The 25,243-nt window shown below is 33.9% G+C and overlaps 1 protein-coding gene across 1 annotated transcript in view; it reads left to right on the plus strand.

Moving 5' to 3' along the window:
- Positions 1-24,413, plus strand: part of LOC140432843 (aromatic-L-amino-acid decarboxylase-like) — a 47,270-nt gene extending 22,857 nt beyond the window's left edge. The window contains exons 2-4 of the mRNA XM_072520977.1: positions 8,205-8,439; positions 16,018-16,137; positions 23,244-24,413. Of these exons, the coding sequence (XP_072377078.1) occupies positions 8,205-8,439; positions 16,018-16,137; positions 23,244-24,335 (1,447 nt within the window). The 3' untranslated portion in view covers positions 24,336-24,413. The remainder of the gene's footprint in view (positions 1-8,204; positions 8,440-16,017; positions 16,138-23,243) is intronic.
- The last annotated feature ends 830 nt before the right edge of the window (positions 24,414-25,243 follow it).

A 25,243-nucleotide genomic window follows, 5' to 3' on the forward strand; every position in this document is an offset into this window, starting at 1 on the left:
AACACTGACGATATCAATCATTGGATGTTCGGGTGCATATATAATGATGCTGCTATTAAGTATCTATTGGAAAATCTGATAAAAGAACAAATACCTCTTCCTCAGTGTCAATCTTCCATTTTATATATCTCTCGTCATAATATTAGGTTTAACCAAATTTTTTGGGAACATTTAAAAAGGACTAAAAGAAAAATTTAGGATGGAATGTGTAATGTGAATGTATAAATCTAGCTTTGTTCCCTCTGTCTATCCTTATGTTATATAGTTACCTCCTAGCCGTTGCCTGTCTTGTGTTGTAATAAAGTCGCTATGAAAGGCACCTTAGCGTGAAAAGTATTCCTACATTATGTAATCCCTTGTTGGTTCTAAATATTTAATTTAGTTGATTCGGGCACTGAATGAAACGAATGAATGTATGGTTTTTTATCAATCTACTGATTCTTGCGTTACTGACGTTTACATTATATTTTTAATCTACCTCTATGCGAAGTACTATTTTGTTAACAAATGCAATAGGTCAATACATCATTAACAAATTCAAGTAGTCAAATACATTATCGTGGCTGAATGGATCAAGTTATCCAAAGCCATTAATTAAACAAAAAAAACAAGCTACATAGGCAAGTACAGGAAGTCCATTAAAATACAAACAAAATCTGAGTATATAAAATATCATGACACTGTAGATACAAATATTAACATGGACCCAACTAGTTTTTGGTCATTTGTGAAATCCAAAAGTAGTTCCAGGGGTTTACCATCAGAAATTAAGTTAGACAACAATATTTACACTGGTTCTGATGGAGTTTCTAATGCTTTTGCATTATACTTTAAGTCAGTCTGTAGCATCTCATCCCATATGAAGATACCTAAGTTTCATGGTATTCTAGAGTTTGATGAGATATCTGAAGAAGCCATTAGAGCTGGTGTAAAGAGATTAAAACCCAAGAAATGTCCAGGTAAAGATAATCTACCTGCTTATATCTATCAGGAGTGTATTGACCAACTTGTTGAACCATTACAGGTTATATTTAATCTAGCTTTAAAAACTAATACCTTTCCTAAAAAATAAAAGATACCATTAGAGTTCCTATTTTTAAATCTGGTAATATTAATGATATAAAACATTATAGACCAATTAGTATTTTAAATTCTTTGGCAAAAATATTTGAATCTATTTTATACAACAACTTATTATAACATTTTATCAAATATTTTAATCAATATCAACGTGGATTTCTACCGGATAGATCAAGCAATGAAACTAAACACAACTAAACTACTAGCGTAAAACAAACGGTATACTCAAGAATACAGAGAACTTAATCAAACATTTAGAAAAGAACTAAAACGCGACATACAAAAATGGAACGAGAACTTAATAGAGCGAGTCATTGAAAACAACAGAGACTTAAAATGTCTAAGACCCGCACTGAGAATTCAAAAAATCATCAAAATTAAAGACGCCAACAATAAGGAAGAGAAGGACAAATATAAAATAACAAATATTGTCGAAGACTTCTACACATCCTTGTACAGCTCGCAAGCCCAGCCTAATGAAAGAACAAAGGAGAACATCAAAATAAAAATAAAAAACGTGGGATCAGAAGTACTACCAAATATAAAGGAATTCGAAATAGAAAGAGCTTTAAAAGAGCTAAAAAATAATAAAGCTCCAGGACACGACGGTATAATTGCCGAGCTCTTGAAAACAAGCAAGACATTAACAATCCCTGTACTAACATAGCTATTTAATAGATGTATCCATAATAGCAAGATCCCTAAAGACTGGAACGAGAGTCTAATAATACTCTTACACAAAAAAGGGGACAAATTTGATCTACAGAATTATAGACCTATATCGTTGCTCAGTCAAGTATACAAACTATTTATGAAAATTATTAACAATCGGTTAACCTACAAAATGGACAATTACCAACCGGTTGAACAGGCTGGCTTCCACAAAGGATATAGTACATCAGACTATCTGCTGACAATGAGAACCTGCCTATCCTCCTTAACACTTCTGTATTCGTGACTCTATCTACCCATGGAATCCTTAACACTCTTCTAAATGTCCACATTTCAAACGCATCAAGTCGATTTATTGTATTCCGGTTTAATGTCCATGATTTAGCTCCATAGTAGAGTACACTGTGTACATAGCATTTAATTAGCCTTATTCTGAGGACCAATGTCAGATCTTTGCTGCATAAAATATTTTTCATTTTCACTAAGTTGGCACTTGCTTTTTCAATTCTGACTCTTATTTCTGCAGTATAATCGTTATTTTCTGTGATTATCGTGCCCAAGTAAGTATATCTACCGTTAATATTTCGTTTGTATTGTTGTTCTTGCTAATTTTCATGAATATGGTTTTTTTGATGTTAAAAGAGAGTTCGTGTTCTCCACTATATCTTAATATTTTGTTCATTATTCTTTCTAAGTCTTCCAAGTTGTCGGCTATTATGACTGTATCGTCGGTATACCTAATGTTGTTAATTAAACTTCCGTTTACTTTTATGTCGACTGTCTCGTTTACCAAAGCTTCTTGTATGATTTCTTCAGAATAAGCATTAAACAATAACGGCGACAGTATGCAACCTTGCCTAACCTCTCTCCTTATCTCCACTTCTTCTGACACTTCTCTTCCAATTTTCACATTTGATCGTTGGCTGTAGTATAAATTTGATATTAATGTTACATCCCTCACATCCAGATTCTTGTTTTTGAGTACTTCTATAAGTCGGTCATGTTTTACCTTATCGAATGCCTTGTTGTAGTCTATAAAACATACATAAAGATCTCGATTAACATCCAAACATCTTTGGGTCAGCACGTTAAAAGAAAATAGTGCCTCTCTTGTGCCTACTCCATCCCGAAATCCAAATTTTGAATCACTAATATCCATCTCCAGCTTAGCGTGTATTCTATTATGGATGATTTTTAGCAGGGTTTTTACCAGAACATATAGACCTAAAAAATGAAGAGAATAAATTAGATAGTAAAAGAAAATGGTACAAGCACTACTATGATAGAAATACAGCTACAAAAGAAGAATTCAGTGTAGGGGATAATGTGCTTATAAGAGAAGATGGGCAATGGAAACCTGCTGTGGTTTCATCATATATGTTGTTGAGAAAGAAAATCGTACATTGGTAAGAAGCAATAGCTATCACTTGAGACCATCTAGTAATATGCCCAAACATCATATTAACCTAGCAGATGGTTTTGATCACAATCAGAATGACAGACCTTCAACATCATTGGCCAGTGAAAGTGAAATACCGAATCAGTTTCCTACCAGAAGTAAAATATTAATTAAACCCCCATCTAGATATTATAATGATTTTAAGATGTACTAGTTTTGCAATCAGTATTGTTATTAGTTTTTATTTTAGAATGGTTTTATTCTTAGTTCATTGTTGTAAGTTTTATATTTTGTTCAAAGAAAAAGATGTTATGACACTGAATAGCTCATGAATGAAAAGTCCTGACAGGACTATGACATGGGACAGGCAGCACGAGGTCTCATGGCAGAAATAGAGGTTAAGCACTCTAGAATTGTTTATTATCATACTGTATTACTAAAAGTAATAATAATAAAGATGAATAACAGTCCGTATCTATTACATAGATCGATTTTATGGGAATTTTTCATACGTACCAAACAGAAAATTTGAACGGCCTTTTCCAAACAGTGGTTGTGTGAATGTGAAATACTAGGACTTTACTTGTAGTATTTTCTACGGTTTTTCCTTTTATGTTATTTGCTTTTAAACGTTGCCTGTTTTGTTGGTTTAAAAAAGGGCGCTATGAGGGGAACCTTGGCGTGAAACCTTAGCCTATGTCCATGTTTTATCCTTTTTATACTCAATGTCACCAATAGTGTTTTCAATGAGACGGTTAGGAAATTGGGGGAATGAACGAAGTAGGAATTTATCATATACAAATTTGAAGGAAGTATAAAAACTGTTTTTACTTGGCTACCAATTGGCTATCTGGATAAATAGGTCTTGAACCTAAGGCAAAAAAGATAACTCCGTTATTATTGAAGCTTTTTTCGTTCTCTAGGTGCTCCAATATGTAGTTTCTGGTAATTTTTTGTCATTCTCTTGTCATTGGTAATTTTAAATGATTATAAAATAATTATTTTTTTTTCTATAATGGAATTCATGCAATGGTTATTACGAACCAATTACACTTTTTATTATGTCACCCTTAGGAAGGTTAGAAGGCTGAAGAAATCTACCTGGTCAATAATTATGGGCAATTGTCATGTATCTATGTACTTAATTAAATAAGTCGATTGTTAAAATATGGGAAGTGGCCTTCTGGCAGTTGCTTTTGTTTGAGATGAATATGTCCAAGGTCATAAATAATATTGTTTTTTAATTAAAATAGGAAAAAAAATATTTTATTATTGATAATTGTGTTGTTTTTAACACGTACTAATTTTAATTATAATTGCATAATACGAAATCGAAGAATAATACTTATGCATTGTATATGCAAATTAAACATTAATATTATAAACAAAAAACAGTATATTTTTATTTTAAACGGATTATCCGTAACAAATTTTTAATAATATATTCCAATGACTGCGGTTTTAAATTGTAAATATTAACAATACTGGAAAAAGCTAGCTGTAGTTATTATTTATTAAAAAAAATAGTCAAATTATCTTATTAACAATCATTATCTCTATCTATACTGCATTTTCTTCATCCAAATCAAGTTTCAGACGAGTAAAGATTGAAAATTCAAAACAACATCATCATTATTATCTCGACAACTCTTTACGTGGGTCTCACCTCGGAGTATGATTTTCCGTCATTCGTTTTGTTTTTCCAGTTGGTAATTTTTCAGATCTTGTTCCTCTTCTTCCATATATCAAAATTTGGATGTTCCTTTTGATCTTTTTACTACTACACAACCTGCCCTACATAAACATTAACCAAATACTTGGCAAAAGCTTTACAACTTCTCACCGAAAATGCCTCAACCTTTATTAAAAATTCCTTACATTTTATCGAACTTTTTAAACAATACCCTATCTTACCTAAACATTCTGGAAACTAAATACAGTATCCAGCAAGACCACTTATCTCTTATTATATGTGTAACACTTCTTTCATCTTCCAAAATTAATTCTGTATACAAACGAATGGTGCCCCAATAGGCTCTCCGCTAGCTGCAGTAATTACCAATATCTTTATGGAAAACTTCGAGACACGAGCACTACCACATCAATGCTCAAACTCAAATATTGGCTATGATATGTTGACAATACATTCGCCATGGTAGGGATGCTTGAGTGTCTTTTCCTAAACCCACCTATTCCAATCGTTACTTGCATACCAACTCTCATCATCCACCTTTACAAATAAATTTAGTCAATAATACTCTTATTTCCAGATGAATTCTCTACTTTAAAATGCCCTTATACAAAATGGTTACCGTGAAAATCACATCAAAAGGAGCATCCACAGATATCAATCTCCCACTTGACCCAAAGACTCAGAACCTCATCATATGAAAGCTTTTCTTCCTTACATCAAAGGTGTCCTTAAGTTCTTCTATTGAACAATTTTCAGTGAATAGCTTAAAGTAAAAAAGTAAAAAAAATTACTTACCATGTAGAGGGATGATCACGCCGATATTCCATTCCCGTGACAGGATTTTATCATTTTTAGAAGTTAATTGACATCCTACATCCTACGTCCTCATTATTTCTTTGTTCGTTCATCTTCTCCAAATATTCTCTGCCGTCTTTATTCCTCCGAAGATTTTTCTGAGCACATTTATTTCCCAGATCTCTACTTTCTTTTCTTTCTGCTGGTTCATAATCCACGTTTCGCTGCCACACATCACTGTGGGTCTGACTACTGTCTCGTAGACTTGCAGTTTAGCTGTTTTTGACACATTTTTTGCTTTCAGTAATGAATTAAGTGACCCTATCGCTCTGCTTCCCTTCATTAGTCTTTTGTCTATCTCTTTTTCTTCTTTTCCCGTGTTCGTTATGGTTACTCCTAAGTATTCAAATTCTGGCACTTTTTCAAAACTATAAACAGTCTCTGCTCCTTTCATTTTGATATATTTGTTATTGAACTGTTTGAATTGAATTGAATTAAATTGTTTCCTCTCATTTCCATGTATTGTGTTTTTGTTTATTATTAATCCGCATCTTTTCGCTTCTTCTTAAAATTGCTGGAAAACTTTTTTTAAATGTTATTTTGTTCTCGCTAGTATTACAACACCATCCGCGTACGCTATGAACTGTTCCTTGCTATTGAAAATGGTCCTGTTTGTGCTTATATTTGATCTTCTTACGATTTGTTCTAATACCAGGTTGAATAAATTCGTTGATAGTGTTTTAACCCTTGTTTTAAACCTCTATTCACTGTCAACTGTCTTGAAAAGCTTCCTTCCATTGTTACCCTATTCATCGTGTTCCTAATCGTCATTCTCACTATCCTTATAAGATTTTCTGGTATTTCTAATGTTCTCATGGCCTCATATAGCATCGTTCGATTTAAGGAGTCATATGCTTGTTTAAAATCGATAAATAGCATAATATGTAATCCATTTTCAAGCATAATTTTTGTTCCTAGCTATTATTTTGTATCAATTTTAACATACCTTTTTGATCAATGTTGTTCTTCCTGATCTAAAATCTCCCTAGTATTCTCCAATCACTTTGTTATCATATGTTATGAATCTTCCCCTAATAATTTTTGCAAATATTTTATAGACTACTTCTAATAGTGCTATACCTCTATAGTTTTCGCACTCCGTTTTGTCTCCTTTTTTATAGAAAGGACAAATAAGAGCACTATTCCATTGTTTAGGCATTTCTTTCTTTTGCCAAATTATTAGTGTCAAGTGAAATATTCTTTCCTTCAATATTTCGCCACCTTCCTTAAAAATCTCAGCTGACTGACAACCACTTTCTCCTGCACTTTGGTTATTTTTTAGGTCTCTTATTATTTCTTTGACTTCATTCAAAGTTGGTTCCTCACACGTCCCTTCTTCATTTTCTTGCCAATTCTCGTTTCCCTCAAGTTCCCCTTGTTGGTCTGTATTTGATAGATCTTCGAAATATTCCGCCCATCTGTTGTTTCACCTAGAAGTAAGCCTTCTTTGTTTCTGCAATACTGTGGATTATTCTTTGTAGTTTCTCTGGATTTCTTTACTTCTTGGTTACCTTTACGTCTTACCTTTTCCTGTTGTCTTTTCTTTTTTGTGCAAATTCTTTTCACTTCCCTTCTTCTGGCCACATAGTTTTCGATCACATTTTGGGTATGTTTTTAATCTCTTTGTAGTTTTGCCCTATTTCTTCTTGCCAAAACATTCCTACATTCTTCATCGAACCAGTCTTGCCATCTTTTTATATGCTCTTTTCCTATACACTCTTCCGCTGCTTCCGACATAGCTGTCTGTATGGTCTGCTACTCTGCATCTATATCCTGTTTGACTGGATTCTCTAGTTTTTTATTTATTTCTTCCTGTAGTCTGTTTACAACCTGCTTCTCTTGAATGCTCTCTAATTGGTATATTATTCCATCTCTAACGGGTTTTCCGATCCTATATAGGCCAAACAAATTGTAGAATCCAAAATAGGATTGATTAGCATTCCATTATTTCGGTTCGCAATTCCGATTTAATTTCAGCTCTAGGTCAACAGTCTACCTTCATACTGATCACAAAATTGATTTTAAAAATTTCAGAACTATAGTCCCCATCCACTTCCATAAACCAATGATTATCCGAGAAGCCACAGATATTGAAAAAAGGCCAAAAATTGTCTCAACGAATATTCCATTACCTACAACTATAAGAGTTGAAATTAAATTTTTTGAACATATCTGGATAACATTGCTTTAGTAATTTTTTATTTTGATAACATGCAATACATTTTATTTTAATAAAATGAAATCTTATATTGAACAAATTTCAATGAATAGGTTAAAGTAAAAAAGTAAAAGATTTTACTTACTATGTAGTGAGATGATCACGCCGATATTCCATTCCCGTGGCAGGATTTTATCATTTTTGGAGGTTAATTGAACATACGAATTAAATAAATTCCATGGACGTCTTTATGCTTTTTTTATAAAATAATAAAGTCACCAATATAGTTATTAAAAATAATAATATAACATCAAAATATGTAATAATCTAATCTTATTTTATTTCAGACCCGTATTACCATCAGTACAACCTGGCTATTTAGGAGAATTGTTACCTAAAGAAGCTCCACAAACTGGAGAATCATGGCAAGATGTCCTGCAGGATGTAGACAGAATCATTATGCCAGGCCTCACCCACTGGCACTCTCCAAGATTTCACGCTTTCTACCCAACTGCAAATTCATTTCCAGCTGTTGTTGGGGAAATGTTAAGTGCAGGATTCGGATGCGTTGGATTAAGCTGGGTAAGCATAGGGTGTATTATATGTAGTCCTTACAATATTAGTGTGATGATAAGGTGATGCTACAAATCTCAAAGTCGTTATTTTTGCCTTCGTCACTATGTTGGGTAAGCTTGTCTAATTTCATTTCTTTATACGTGTCTATATTGTGTCATACCAATATCAATTGGCATTTAAATTACCAGTCAAATAAATCAAATACATGAAAACGTGGAGAGATTTAAATAGCTAGATTGACGAGCATAAAATATAAAAAAAAATATGAAAGATATAAAAGAAAGAATCAGTGGCGCACCCAGAATTTGTCTTAGGGGGGGGTTTTGAAATTTTTTTATGCTACCTCCATGTTGAGTCCCTACAATTTGGGTTTTAGTTTAATTTAAAGTACTAAAGATAGCAGTTCCAAAGATTCAGGTATCTATTATCCTGCTTACCAACTAAAACCACCCTCTCTTACTTACGCGCAGTTGACTGTCGCACGTACCGTACTCCGAAAGTGAGATGGCCACTGTAAGGCTGACGACATTTTTGGAACACTCCCTTCTCTTATCTAGATCTTATCTATAGTTCTGAAGCTATTTTCTTGTGGCATTTTAAAGTAATTACTATTTTAATGGGAATAAGCCAAAATTGAAGGTTAAAATAAGGTTATTGACGTTTGACATTAATCGAACTTGTAAATACAATACATTTTGAAGACGGCTATCGCCGTATTCCCGTTCTCCTCCGGGAATCCTCCCTGTGCAAGGCATGCTCCTCCTCCAAACCTGTCGATTCCATCGCTCTTCTAATTCCTTCATTTCAAGAGCGTCGAGGTCTACCTCTTTTTTTTCTTCCAGGGGGCTTCGATTTGTGAAGTTTTTGGGGCCAACGTTTGTCAGACCTTCTCAATTGATGTCCAAACCATTTTGAACCTTTTCTTTCTATTCTGTCAATGACCGTTTCTGTAGCATTCATGTTATTTCTTATAGATTCGTTAGTCTTCCTTTCCTGCCTTGATATTCTAGCACTTCTTCTCAAATAATCCATTTCAACTGTCAACAATCTTCTCTTCAGGTCTGCATTAATTGTCCATACTTCAGAGCCATAGAACAAAGAACTGATTCAACCATGGTTTGCCCTATTCTTTTTTTGTTCCTTTTGGAAATGTGGTGATCCCACCATAAGGAGTTCAGACATCCTACAATTTTACGTCCCTGATTACTTCGTGTTTAATTTCGGTTTCTCCCAAGCCGTTCTTAGCAATGAGTGGATCTAAATATTTAAATTTTTTCACTTGTTTGATTTCCACGTCCTCGTCTATCAACACTTCAAACCTTGCATCTGAACTGATAATTAAGTAAATATTCTGTTTTCTTCATGCTGACTTGTAACCCCCATTTTAAATATTCTCTCTATAGACACTTTATCATAAATTCTAGATCATAAGAATCTTGAGCTAGGATGACTTGGTCATCCGCAAAGTTTAGGGAGAACAGTACGTCATTTCCTACGGGGATTCCCCTTCCCTGGCAGTGGTTTTTCCAATTTTGGAGGGCTGCCTCAATATATAAATTAAACAGTAAGGGTGACATACTGCATCCTTGTTTTAGTCCTTTAGTTTCTTTTATTGGCTCTGATAGTCTATATTCGATTTTTAGGTAAGTAGTGTTATCCCTGTATACTTCTGTGATTATTCCTAAAAGGTATGGACTAATGTCGAGTTGTTGTTAATCTTGCCACAATTTAAATCTTGGAACTGTATAATACGCCTTTTCTAGGTCGGAGAAGGCTAGATGTACTTCTGTACCAACCGCTATTCTTTTTTATATTAATTGTTGGAGTATAAACAAGTTATCAGTGCAAGATCAAAGATCAAAAATTCAAACGTCAATAAACTTATTTTAACCTTCAATTGCGACTTATTCCCATTAAAATAGTAATTAGATCTTATCTCTGTCATTAGCCCGGTTGGTATTTCTCTTCTTCTTCTTTCTTTTTAATGACTGCTTGGATGTAATTGTGAACACTATTCCATCCCTCCGTATTTCCCGTCATCTTTACGATCATCTCTTACAGTCACAGGGTTCATACCTATTTCTTTATACATTCTGTTTCTCTCCACTGTACATCTATTACACTCCAGCATTGTGTGAGTAACAGTGTCGGAATATTCGCAGTATAGGCATTTATCTGCATCTGTCTTTCTGAACCTATGAAGATACGCCCTAAAACAGACAATCTACCCAGTCCCTTAGGCTCGGGATCAGCATCTTTGTCCACTGAGCAACATCTTCCTTGTTGTTCCACTCTTCTTGCCATTTTTCCATTGATATTTCCCTTTCTTTTTTTTATAGCTGTTTTCAAATGCTTTCTTCTCCCATAGAGATGTCTCTTTTCTTTTCTACTGCTCTAACACATGCAGAGGAACACAACCCGTGATAACCCACAAGACCGCCGCAGATACAGTCCTGTAGGCGCATGCTACTCGCAACAGACTCGTTCTGTCTAATTTTTTATAAGTCTAATATTAGGTATCTATATCTAAATATAATGAAAAATATTATTAATTATTGCGTATTTATACAATAATTATTGTGTTCTACATATTTAAAGTGGTAATTTAATTATTCAATCAGCGTTTTGGATTTTTTGTATTGTGTGTGAAAGACAAGTTACATTTTTCTACTATTCTTTATATATTGTTTACTTTATATGCCCTTGGGGGGGGGGTTTAACCCCCAAAACCCCGCCCCCTGGGTGCGCCACAGGAAAGAATAACCATTGTACACTTTGTGATTGTAAATTTTAGTGAATTATAATAACATATCATAAACTTGTTACATACGTAGGTATTTTTAATACCAAAGTTGGGTAATCTAACGAAAATATTGAGGGAGTATTGGGTAGCAATCTTTTGTGGCAGAGAAATGTGAGGGTTAAATGGCCTGTGGAGTTCTGTTTAAAGCATCATATTGCATCTTGCAATTAAAAACACGTTTTATCAGTACTACCCACGTAGATTGTATACATGACGTAGTCCAGATGGACGAACAAGAAACCAAATATGGTACATTCTAATAAGGTCAAGATGGAAATCCTCGGTCATCAATTGTAAAAGATAGCCGCAGATTGTGGAAGTGACCATTAACTCCTAATATTAAACGTTCTCTTTCGTTCTAAAGTCCTTAAAAGGAGGCCCCTAAGAAAAATTATCTTCCTAAACTCCTTAAAAATCAATAACTTACAGCAAAACTTGGAAAAAAACATTTGTTTAAATCAAGTAGATAGTGATCCTAAAAACACTTGGATCTATCTCAAAGACAAAATAATCGAGACTGCAAAAAAATATACAAACCGTAAGCTATGGATAACTGATGACACTTGAAGTATGATTCAACGCAGAAAATAACATAAAATTAGATTTAGAACAAATGAAGAATACAGAGTTTTGGCTAAAGAAATAAGAAGACAATGCAGCAAAGACACGACGGATTACGTCTGACAATTATGCAGAAGAACATGGTTATCAGAATAGACCGAGAAATTTATTTCAATAGGTCAAACTCCTTACCAGAGGGTTAACACCTCCGACGTGGTCTGTGATGGATAAAGAAGGTAGTAATCTAGAAAATTATATTGACGAAATATTGGAAACTTAGCTAAACTGTTCTAGCGATTTATATAGAATTAACGTGACTCCAGCTGAAAATCTATGATCCTCTGATCACCCTAGAGAGATTCACTGTCTTGTTCTCTGAAGTAAAATATAAAATTATATCGCTAAAGAGAAAGAAATCCTGCAGTCACTAGATGACAAATGATTACATATCATCCGTTATATCCTTGTCCCATTAATAGTTGGAGGATTAAATAGGGTATGTCATCTGAGATTGTCTCTATTTATCCAGTCCATTAATCCGATGGCGTTATAGTTTTGGCTTATAAGTTGTGCGGTCTTCGCTAGGGGATTTCTGGACTTGAGTCTTCTCCTTAAAACCTTTTAGAAGTGTTTTATAAGTACATATGTTACATCTTTGTACTTTAGGCAGCCCGATGTTACTCAGGACCAGCAACCAGAAAAGTGAGGTCATTTTGATAGTCCCAGAGCTTATCCTATCTATTGATTTAATACTATTTGCCTATGTAGGGGCTGTTTAGCCAGACTGAAAAGCAGTGATCAGCCATTGAGTAGACTATGTGCTGATATTAAGCCTTTTTTCACTAGTATTGCAGTGCCTCCTGTTCTTGCTATGTTATCGTTCCTGTATATGTCGTAGCCCGGAAACTTAATGTTAATGTTGTTCGTGAGCTTTGTTTCTACTTCTAGTTCTGATCGCTCTGTACAGATTTTATACTCTCCGCCGGTGCTTCATTTAAAACGCGCATCGATGGGAGTTGTCAATTGTTGTAATTGTTGGTGGGAGTGCATGCACACAGAGATCAAGCGATTAACACGTTCGGAGGCGTTATCGTTACAGTATGAGATACTCCTTGAGTAGATATAGCAAAGTTGAGTAGATATAGCAATAGACAACAAATGATTTATGGAATGAAGAAACCAAGAAGACTGGTTAGGAAAATATGTTTGGAAATACTTTAAATGCTGATACTGATAGAATGCCAGACAAAGGAAAACATTCTTTTTTTCCAGTAAGGCTTTATTAGATTTGCGAGATTAATGACTACTATTTTGTTTAACAGAATTGCATTATATATCCTGTATGTTGTTACTAATTATGGAACCATCTCTGTCTTTACATGCTGTTATTCTGAGTTTGAATTCTTTTCTGCAGCTGTTTATCTTCTGGTAGAATTTTCGCGAGTCTTTTCTATTGTGGCGGTTAACAATCTCGTTTAGAGCGTTTTCGTATGGCTCTTTCTTTTTCCTTCTAAACGTCCTTTTTTTTTCTCGTATACGATTTTCATAGTCTCCAGGTTTGATCTGGTTCTGCGCTGCTGAAGTCTCTTATATGCTTTATTTTTCTGTTGGTTAATGGATCTACATTCTTCGTCAAACCAATCTTCGTTTATTTTAGCCTGGTTAGGTTTTAAAAAACCTTTAGCCGCTGTATGGATAGCTTCCTTGCATTTAGTACAGTGTTCTTCTATACTTATATTTTCGTCAATTCTTGTCAGCTCTTCATTTAAAATTTTCCTGTAGTTATTTCTAGCGTCTTCAGATTTTAGCACATCAGTATTATATTTAGTAGATTTTGTGCTCTGGCCCTTATTAGCGTTTGATATACGTGCCCTGAGTTTTGTTCTTACAATGTAGTGGTCGGAGTCTATATTAGCACATGGTGATTGCCATGTGGCTTTGTGGATATTTTTGTGAGGAAAACATATACTTACTACCACCATTCCCAATGATGCTGCAAGTTCAATCAGGCGTAAACCATTTTGGTTGCTAAAGAACAGATACTAAACAGGTGGGCGAATCATTTTGAAGAAGTGCTTAGCGATAGTCGTAAAGAAGACCAAATAGAAATTACTTTAACTGAAATGGATGAAAACGCTCAAGAGCTGCCCCCCACCGAAGAAGAAATTAGAGAAGCCATTTTAAAACTGAAAAATATCAAAGCTCTCGGTTTGGACAATCTTCCTGCCGAACTCTTTAAGAATGGTGGTGACACCCTTTTTAAAAACATGCATAAATTAGTAACCAAAATTTGGCAAAAGAAAGGAAACGCCCGCGGACTGGAATATGGTGTAATGCACCATCTTTACAAAAAGGGAGATATGATGGTGTGTGATAATTATAGAGGCATCACCCTACTTAACGTGGCATATAAAGTATTGTCCAACGTCAGGATCAAATCTTCACAGTCAGGCAGATTCTTGAAAAAATGCTTGAGTTCTGAGTCGACACCCACCACATATTCGTGGATTTCAAAGCCGCATACGACTCAGTTAACAGACAAAAACTTCTACAGGCTATGGTGGAATTTCAAATGCCGCTTTATTTTGTTCAACTAAATGAACTTAAACTCACAGGCGTAGACAGTGTAGTTAGAATCCAAAATGACTTTTCCAGACCCTTCCATTGTAAAAATGGACTGAGACAGGGAGATGGACTGCCGTGTCTCTTATTTAATCTTGCACTAGAAAAAGTAATTCGAGAGTGCCATATTAATACATTATTGCTAGGTCCACAGAATCTCTGATCGAAGCATTTCGATCACTAAGGGCGTCTGCACTTAGGATGAGATTAAAAATAAACGCACAGAAAACCAAGTATATGTATTGTACTAGATCAGGCAACCAGATACCTAGACTATTAATTGATGATCTGGAACTGGAAGGTGTGGACACCTTCGTCTACCTGGGCTCGCTGTTCACCAAACACAACAATGTCAGCGAAGAAATTAAAAGAAGAATAGTGCTTGCCAATTAAGTGCTATTATGGCTTGAGAAAAAATATGGCCCCAAAACTACACAGAAAAATTAAAGTTACCATATATAAAACACTAATAAGGCCAGTGTTAACATACGGGTCTGAAACGTGGTCACTTACACAGAACGACCAAGAATTGCTTAAACATTTCGATAGAAAAATTCTAAGGAAAATATATGGAGAAATCCAAGAACAGGGTTTGTGGCGTAGGCGCTACAACTTTGAGTTATATAGAAGTTTTGGGGAACCTGACGTTGTAAAATGTATTAAATTAGCACGCCTAAGATGGATAGAACATGTAATTAGGCGAAATGAAGATGCAACGATCAGAAAAATTTTCGACCGAAGAGGACCAGTGGGATGACGAGCCAGAGGAAGACCAAAACTTAGGTATCAGGATAACATAGAGGATGATATAAAATCCATCGGAGTTAAAGCATGGAGAAGAGTTTCCAGAGACATGGGCAAATGGAAGATTGTTCTGAAGAAGGCTTTGGCTCATAACGAGCTGTGATGCCACTGATGATGATGATGATGATCCTGTATGTTGTTAACCATTTATTTCCTAAATATTATCTTCAAACATATAACGGAGGCTCTTGTGCTTCAGCGAAAATTCGGTGATGACTTCATTGCAGCTAAATAAATTAAATTAGAGCTTGAGTATAATCCATATAATGTACACCCATAATCTATTAGAGAGCGAATATAAGCTAAGTAAAACAAAAGCGAGATATTTATGTCAGGTATGGTAATATTATCAGGTAAACTTTTTTGGCTTTCAGGCTAATTTTTCTGGAGCTACATCAAGGTTTAATACAATACCTAATATATCGTTATCCTTTTAAACATTTCTCATATGACTTGTGGGTTTTCATAAAAACAAATATCATCAGCGTATTGTACAACATTAATGGTGCCATCAAACAGTTCATGCAATATTGTCGTATAGGTACTAAAAAGGACAGGACTCACAATAGAGCCACGTGGTTATTATTATTGCCAATACACGCCTGTATCATAGACTATAAAAACGTAATAAAATACAAGAAGTTTTAAAATATTGGTTTGTTAGAAGAGGAAATTTCTAAAACCTGTAATAAATAAAACGTTTCTTCTAAAACTTGAATTAATACCAAAAAAACATTTTTTTATTTTTTTTTGCCTTATGTAGCTTTTGATATACTTATAATAAATTTTTTTAGATTGCAAGTCCAGCATACACGGAATTGGAAGTTGTAATGATGAACTGGCTAGGAAAATTAATAGATCTTCCAGAAGAGTTTCTTAATTGTTCCGAAGGACCTGGAGGAGGAATTATTCAGGTACATATGACATATAAAGAAGTTAGACGATGCTAACCGTTTATAAGCTATTCGTGGTGACGTTAATACAAAACTACTTAACTTTGAACACATTATTATTTTTATTTTTTTTTATTCCTCTTTTGTTTTTATTTTAAGTGATTTAATCTAGATGTATATTTCCACACATTAACTTCAGTTTAATAAAACTTTATATAATTCACAACTTTACAGCGTACACACATTTATATTTAACTCTGTCAACTGTTGTTAAGTAATAGTTTAGGAAATGAAGCTCGAAAAAAGTTAAAACCTCGCAATTTTTTCGTCCTGCATGGATTGAGTAGAAATTTTAACAGAAGGTAGGTGATAGCCCAAGAATCAAAATCTATATCGAACCGAAGTGCGCTGAAGGGTTTTAGGGGTGAAAACTACCCCTAATTGTCAAAAATTATAAAATAACATATTAAACTTGAATATGGGTAAGATTTGGTTTGAATTAGTTAAATAATGATTATTTTATACTTTTGAATAGAGTTCCATCATATTTCAACCCTTAAAAAGCAACCCTTGTTAGAGATTAATGTAAAAAAATTACTAATTCTAAAAAAATGATTTCGCCTTGGATCGATTTGGATAAAAATTTGGATTTAAGCTCAACTCACCCTCTGCTTTATAGTTATGTCATGCCGATGAACCCTGATTGTTCTTAGGAGTGAAAACTACCCCTAATTTTTAAAAATTGTAAAATAACATTACAAATCTTAAGATGAGTGAAATTTGGTTTGGATTAGTTAAATAGTGATTTTTTTATACTTTAAAATACAATTTCATAAATTTTCAACCCTTAAAAATCAATTGTTATGAGTGCTATAGGTAAAAACAATTTTTTGCCAAAATTTTGCAACTTTTCAACTTTTGAAAATCACCCTTTAAAACATTACAGTTTTTATAAACTAATTAAATAGATATAAATTGAAAAAAGTAGAATTAAATACAAAAAAATTTATCAACATAAAAAGGCACCATATATTCTTATACATTTACATAAATAGTTAAAAATATTTACATTTATAGGTAAAACAATTATAATATTAATTTTATTCGTCATCAATTACATCTTCATCGTGATCTATGTCATCCTCATCTTCTTCAATTATTGGTGGACAATTATTGTACCCTTCACCTGAGCACCCAGAACAAGTAGAGTTACAGTATAAACCAACTTTTCTGCACCCACATGAAACGCCGCATCCTTTTTTGCATTGGCAAAAAATAATTTTCAAAAGTTCATCGGGTGCAGGTTGTTTGTTCATGCGTACGGGTAATAACAAACCATCTTTGGAATATCATCCCCAATCTGTTGCTCTGATATTTTCATTGCCAAGCCACTGTTGAATTTGGTAATAGCATCTTTTTGAATGCTCATCTAAGGCATCAACAGTGGGCAGAAGGGATGATAGCTTAACCGCACAGTTTTTCGTTGTAGCTTTGATGAACTGTTCGTACCGCATCTGCTCGAGAAAAGCTTCCAAATCTTTTATTTTTTTAACTTGGTAAGCTGCGTGTCTTTAACAGTTCCGTACAACATTATTGCACAGTATCTGCCAGCATCTAAAATATCTTCAAGCTTAGCAGTACTACTGTAAAAAATTTCGGCATGTTCCCTCATGTCCGCTCTTTTTTGAAGAATATCAAAAAAATTTTTTTTTACCTTTATTGTAAAAAGCAGATACAGTATCACAGCCAGTAAAAGCATGGGAAAAAGCTATTAATTTTGAACTATCTGGGTACCCTATTTCAAAAAATTAATTGGTTTTTTAACGTATTTCCTTCATTTTTAACGATAGAGTGTTTCTTCAAAAACGATTTTGTTTTTAAGTTTTTAGGTTTTTAAGAGCTACAAGGATCTGTGAATTAAATCTTTTTGGAACCCTTGGTTTTTAAATGGGGTGAGTTTAAAGGGCTCGAAAAAGATGGTGCTTGATCGTAAATCGATGCTTTAAACGGCTATATCTCGCCAAATATTCATTGTACAACAAATCTAAATAAAGGAAAATTTTAGTCATTAAAAAAGCTACAATTTAGTACATTTTTATTTTTTTCATATATTCAGTTATTTCGGGGATATTTAAAAAAAAAGGGTAAAAAATATGAAATTGTAAATCGTTTCTCGCTTTAAGCTGTACTCTTTCTAAAACTAAGCATTTTAAATGGGTCAAACTTTTTGGACGTATTAACAATACATGTACAAAGGGAATTGCAGAAGGGTGAAGATCGATTTTAATTATGGGGGTAGTTAGGAGGTTGTTTTCATCGATTTTTTCGTAAAAAAATGAGGTATTGACCTTATTTTCATCATAACTCACTCAATTTTTGAGCTAGTCTTTTTTTATGATAGGTCTATTTATGCTCTTTAAAAAAGGTTCTATGAGTTTTCTTCCAAAAATGCATCATTTTCCCGATATTTGACTTTGAATCTTTCAAATTTGGCATTTGAAGAAAACCGCTGAACATTGACAGGCCGTATTTCGGTTCCTATTATATCGCAAAAACATTTTAAAAATGAATTGTATTTGTTTTTTTAAAAGGTACAAATTTGTTTTCTACAATTTTTTTGATAAAATGCACCATTTTCGAGTTATTCGCGAAAAATCGATTAAAACGTCGATTTTTTCGTCTAAAAGTTGTTACTTTCAATCGCGAATAACTTGAAAAATATCAGTTTTACAAAAAAAATGTATAGAACATTTTTTGTTTAGAATCACTTTTTTAATCGAAACCTGTGGTTAAAACGTAAAAAAAAATTTCACCCCCGAGATGGGGTGGAAACCACCCCCAAGGCTTTGGCGCACTTTGGTTCGATATAGATTTTGATCCTTAGGCTATTACCTACCTTCTGTTAAACTTTCAAGTCAATCCACGCAGGACGAAAAAATTGCGAGGTGAAATGCTTCATTTCCTGGACTATAAATGAAATGGGCGAGTGTACAGGAAAATGACAACATAAAAAAAATTAAAAAGTCTTTTTTATAACGAAAATAATTTGTACACTACAATTGATAAACTAGTGAATTTTTATAATTTTGTTATATATGTATTAATTGACAATTATAGTTTCGCATTAATTAATGAAGATTCTAACGTTCGTCTCTGGTTAATTGTAAAAAAAGTTGACGTATTTCCATTCTCTAGTTGTTTTTACTTTGCTAAGTTTTTGCAAAAGTGTTTATACTTTGAATATTTGGTTTAATTATTGTTTAACGAGACCTTTAAATGTTTACATGGGCAGCTTAGTACTGTAGCCAAAATAGCAACTGTCTTAATAATCAGTGAATTTAGAAACAATTTCCATGCAGCAAAACGGCTTTTTAATGAAAGGTATCCCGATCGCCATATATCGAGGGCTTATTTGAGGATGCTTCTTCGAAAGTTTTAAGAAACAGGTAGTATTCAAGATGTCAAACGAAGTGGTAGACACAAAATTAGTGATTGAAAATTGACATAATTGCAGAAATGGTAGTAAATCCTACTTCTACAGCACAAGTTGCATCTATCTGTACAATTCGCCAAAGGATAGTACATCGAGTGTCAGCTAAACACAAATTTCATCTATATAAATTAAAAATTGTGCACCAACTTTCAGATGATGACCCTAACCGAAGAAGAATTCTGTGAAAATGTGTCCAATCAAATTAACTAATAGCTAGATTACATAGAAAAAATTTGTTTTGGTGACGAAGTACTTTTTTCTGCAATGGAAATGTTAACACACACAATGTGAGGTATTGGAGTGAGTCAAATCCTTACGTCTTTTGTGAAAATCTTACTTAATTTCTGGAAAAAGTAAATGTTTGCCAGGTATTTTGGGAAACCACATAGTTAGTCCTGTTTTTCACAATGCTGACAAAATCGGTAAAGTGTGTTTGTAGATGTTACAAAACACAATTGAGCCGTTAATTCTTGAAATTCTGGAATATATTCCTAATGAATTCGGCTAATTAGAAATAAACTTTCAACAAGTTGGTGCTCCTGCATACTATTATGGTGCAGTAAGACGTTACCTAGATCAGGATAATCATGGTAGATGGTTTGTACGACGAGGTTCGATAGAATGATCAGCTCTGTCACCGTGCATCATACCCTTAGATTTTTTTCTGTGGGGGTACTTACAATCTAAAGTTTACGCTACAGCACCCGACAGTATTCACATTTTTAAACAACGAATTGTTAGAAAATGTAAGCCAATTTCCCCCGACACATTTGAATGAGTAAGACAAGAGTTTAGCTATAACGTATTGTCCCAAAATTTTTTTGAAAAATTTCACCTGGTCTGATTGAGAAGCAAAATGCATTTAACAAAGAAGGCCATGGAATTGAAATGTCATCAGTTATTGATATTTAATAAACAAAGCAGAATATTTTGGTTTGTGCTCTGCAAAATGTCTTATAAAATTGATATTCGTCGAGGTGTTTATAATATGGTTGGGCGAATGTCGAAACGAGATATTGTTAATATTTATCGAGATCAAAACATAAGCAAATCGAGAATTTATCGCACAATCAGAGAATGTGAAGAAGAGATACCATGTGTTAACTTGCGTAAAAGTGGCCGACCGCGGATTTTGAACCATATAAGAGAGGCAAGACTGATTGAAGCAGCTAAGAACAAAAATGGGGTCTCACAGCGAAAACTGGCCAGAAGATTTCATGTTGGAAAGACTACATCTTATGGACTATAAGGTATACAGGACCCTATCGAGTAACAATATTATCTACCAGAAAAGAAGGAAAGCTCCAAAATACACAGAGGATCAATTAGAGAGAATTCCGAGATGTTGCCGCGCGTTAAGGCGAGTGCATTTCGTCAACAAGTTGATCGTGGTGGACGATGAAAAATATTTTACTTTGTCCAACTCTGAGATGAAGGGTAATGATGGGTTTTACACGAACGATTACGAAAATGTACCTGATGAAATAAAATTCAAAAGTAAGAAAAAAAATTTTGGTATGGTGTGCAATTTCTGAGGCTGGCTTTATCTCACAGCCCTACCTTGGTTTATATCTCACAGCCCTACTAATTAGAGAAATTGACGCCGAGGTCGTCCAAAGGATGATACAACGTGTCAGGGGGATTATTAGGCAAATCGAAAATAATGGTCCCTTGTCTGTCATTTGAATTTTGATTTATAATAAGGATAGTTAAGTTAAATTGTTGAATAATTTAATAAAAATATAAGATTATTGTGGTCAGAGTTATATGCTTTTGAAATTTTTCCCAAAACTTTAGGACCATTTAGGATGCATTACTGTTAGGAAGTGAATGGAGCACATTTTGAACACTTAATATAAGAACTGGTCCTTAAATCTTTATTAATTAAATGCGAAACTACAATTTTAGTATTTATTTAATTTATTCATTAAAATCAGCTTCAACCCAAACAAAACTAAATTAGATAGGTATTTTCAATACCTTTCAAAAGAGGTATCAATTGCCATAAGGTCCCATTTAAAATTATCGGTCACAGTGGCTCTGTGGCGTCAGTAACCATTTTTTCTTTGGACGTCCTCGTCCCATTTCTTCCTCCGTCAGTACTGTTTTAACATTTCGGTTCTCTGGCATTCGTATAATATGACCAAAGCACCTAGCTTTATATTGTAATTATTGGTTTTTCATACAACCTTAGTATTTTGTTATTTGTCCATCTTCTCTAAATATTGTCTGCCGTCTGTATTCCTCCGAAAATTTTTCTGAGCACCTTTCTTTTAAAGATCTCTATGTACTTTTCTTTCTGCTTTGTTCATACTCCACGTTTCCCTGGGATAGATCACCGTGGGTTTGATTACTGTCTCGTAGACTCTTAGTTTATGGGCATTTTTGCTTTCAGTATTGAATTTAGCGATCCCATCGCTCTGTTCCCCTTTAGTAATCTTTTGTTTACCATAAGGGACATTATTATTCTAGTCCTTCCATATTTTTTGCAAACACATTCTTCTTCTCATGGAGCCGTCTTCTCATGCACGAAATATTTCTGCGGATGAGTGGTCGAACCATCTCCTCAGGTCTTTCAGCCACGAGTTCTGGCGTCTTCCTACTGATCTTTTGCCCTGTACTTCTCCTTCCAGTATAACTTGAAGTAATTCATATCTATCGCCTCTCTACACATGACCCAAGTATTGTTTTTTCCTCTGGTTGATTTTTCTTAGTAATTCTTTTTGTTTACACATGCGACGAAGTACCTCAACATTAGTAACTCTTTGTACCCATGGAATTCTCAACATTCGTCTGTATACATACATCAATTGAACACATATCGTTCGCATATCTAATGTTTTTGAGCACTTCTTTTTTCCTTCTTTTTCCGTATTCATTGTGGTTACGCATAAGTATTCAAATTCTGTCATATTTTCAAAACTGTAGACAGTTCTGTTCCTTTCATTTGAATATATTTGCTATTATTTGGTATGTCTCCTTTCATTTCCATATCTTGAGTTTTCGTTTGGTTTTTTGTTAGTCCGTATCTCTTTCCTTCTTTAAATTTCAGAAAAACTTCTAGATGTTTTTTATTCTTGCTAATCATCCGCGTACGCTATGCACTGTTCCGTGCGGTTGAATTTAGTCTTGTATGGTCATATTTGATCTTTTTACGATTTTTTTCTAATACTAGGTCGAATAAATTCGTTGATAGGTGATCCCCTTGTTTTACTGTGAACGGCTTTGAAAAACTTTCTTCTATTGTTACCCTATTGCTCGTGTTCCTAAGCGACGTGCTCACTAGCCTTATAAGTTTTACTGGAATTTATAATGGCCTCATGGCCTCATCCTTCGGAGTAACAATAATATAACCTGAAAATAAAAATATTTAATCAGAAAATAGTGGAATAAATGAAAAAATACATCGAATGTAACGAGAAATAGAAAATAACTGTCACCGAGGAAAATAAAAGACTTCATCTTAAAAATTACTTTGCATTTCTTTCTATTCAACCACCATTCACCTTTCTAGGGTATTTGAAGCTTTTTCTTTTGGCATTTTACATTTAAATTATTATATTTTTGACAATTAATTGATCTAATAATAATAATTAAAATTACAAAAAATATTAATGTATACATGTATTTTTAGGGATCAGCTAGCGAGGTCACCTTTATTGGGCTCCTAGCGGCCAAAGAGAAAAAAGTTAAAGATTTAATGGAACAGAATCCCCAACTAAAAGAAGCCGATATTAAAGGAAAACTGATAGCGTACACCTCAGATCAATCTAATTCCTCTGTCGAAAAATCCGGATTATTGGGATCAATGCCCATGCGGCTTATACCTGCTAATGAAAAAGGTCAACTAACAGGAAGTGCTCTTCTCGAAGCGATCCAAAAAGATAAAGAACAAGGACTTATTCCTTGTTATGTTGTCGCTTGCCTTGGAACAACGCCGACGTGTGCCTTTGATGACCTAACAGAACTAGGGCCCATTTGTAACAAGGAAAATATATGGCTTCACGTAGACGCAGCGTATGCTGGGACAGCTTTCGCCTGCCCGGAATATCGGTACTTAATGAAAGGTGTTCAATTTGCAGATTCCTTCAACTTCAATGCGCATAAATGGATGTTAGTAAATTTTGATTGTTCGGCAATGTGGGTTAAAAATGCTAAATACTTGGTTGAAGCTTTTAATGTCCAAAGAATCTATCTCAAAGATAATCACAAAGGTCTCGCCCCGGAATATCGACATTGGCAAATATCTCTCGGAAGAAGATTTAGAGCTCTGAAATTGTGGTTCGTTCTTAAGATTTATGGCATAGAAGGTATTCAAAAACACGTTAGAGGTCAAATAGCACTAGCCAAACATTTCGAAGATCTAGTTAATACGGACTCAAGATTTGAAGTTTGTACCTCTAGCATGGGACTAGTAACTTTTAGAATTAAAGGACCTAACTCTTTTTCTGAACAACTTTTAGAAAAGCTTGACCAAAGAAAAAATATATTTGTTATTGCTGGACATTTTCACGAAAAATTCGTTATTAGATTCGCCATTTGCAGCCGATTAACTAATGCCATTGATGTCGAATTTTCTTGGGAAGAGATTAAATCACAAGCTGACGACATTTTACCCAGTGACAAAACTCGAATCGCAATGGAGATGAGTGATAAACGAAGTATTTCGTCCATCGAATTTTCCGATACGGCTATTGAGAATAGTAGAATGGAGAAATCTAAATAATTTTTTATGTAACGTTATAGTAATATTGTAAATAAATTTATTTATTTTAAGAACATTTAGATTCGTCAATAAATGTGATAAAAAATGTAGTGTTTATTTTCACCTTAAAGTAAATCACGAATATTTCTCTTACCAAGATTCTTTGTCTGTTTTTTATTCCGTCACTCTAGCTGACATAGCAAACTTCGTAAAATCTTAGAATTAAATAATTTGACAAATTTCAATAACTTAAAATTAACAAACAACCAAAAAATTCTCAAAATCATTCTGTACGAAGTACTGTTTAAGTTTTTAATGTAATGCTTTCTGTTAAACAATACTTTTGGTGTTCTTTTGATGTGCCTAAGTATACAACGATGACGGTTTTTCGACGCGCGGATACGTGTCGTATAATTGTCTATGCGTGAAACATGGAAACTCCCAGTTAATTTCGCAAATAACAGTCCGTAATGTCATAGTATCGACAAAAGCTGACCCAAGAGCAGATATAGCAAGTGACCACAAAAATATAATTCTTCTTTTTGTTAGTAGACTACTAAGAGTCATAGTCTACCAAGAGTAGACATGACTCTGTCCGTTTTTCAATGTGCCTCCAGTAATTTGAGAACTAAAAGAAGACAAAGAGAAAGAGATAAAGAAACTAATAACTTTAGAGAGAAATAATATTATATTAAATAATTTTAGAGAGAAGAATATCGATGAACATTCGTTGATAGATAGAGATAGCCAACGACTAGACTGGACTGGACAAAGTTACCGATAGAAAGCAAAAATAAACAGTATAAAAAGAGATAAGTAAAGTGTTTTGTGGATTTAAACCGATAAAGGATCAAAAAATCTGAAAAATTTAAATTGATTACACAGACAATAGATAAATCTATGAAAATAAATGTCAAAATTATATAAAT

Source organism: Diabrotica undecimpunctata, chromosome 1, assembly GCF_040954645.1.
Source record: "Diabrotica undecimpunctata isolate CICGRU chromosome 1, icDiaUnde3, whole genome shotgun sequence".
Taxonomy (NCBI): Eukaryota; Metazoa; Arthropoda; class Insecta; order Coleoptera; family Chrysomelidae; genus Diabrotica; species Diabrotica undecimpunctata.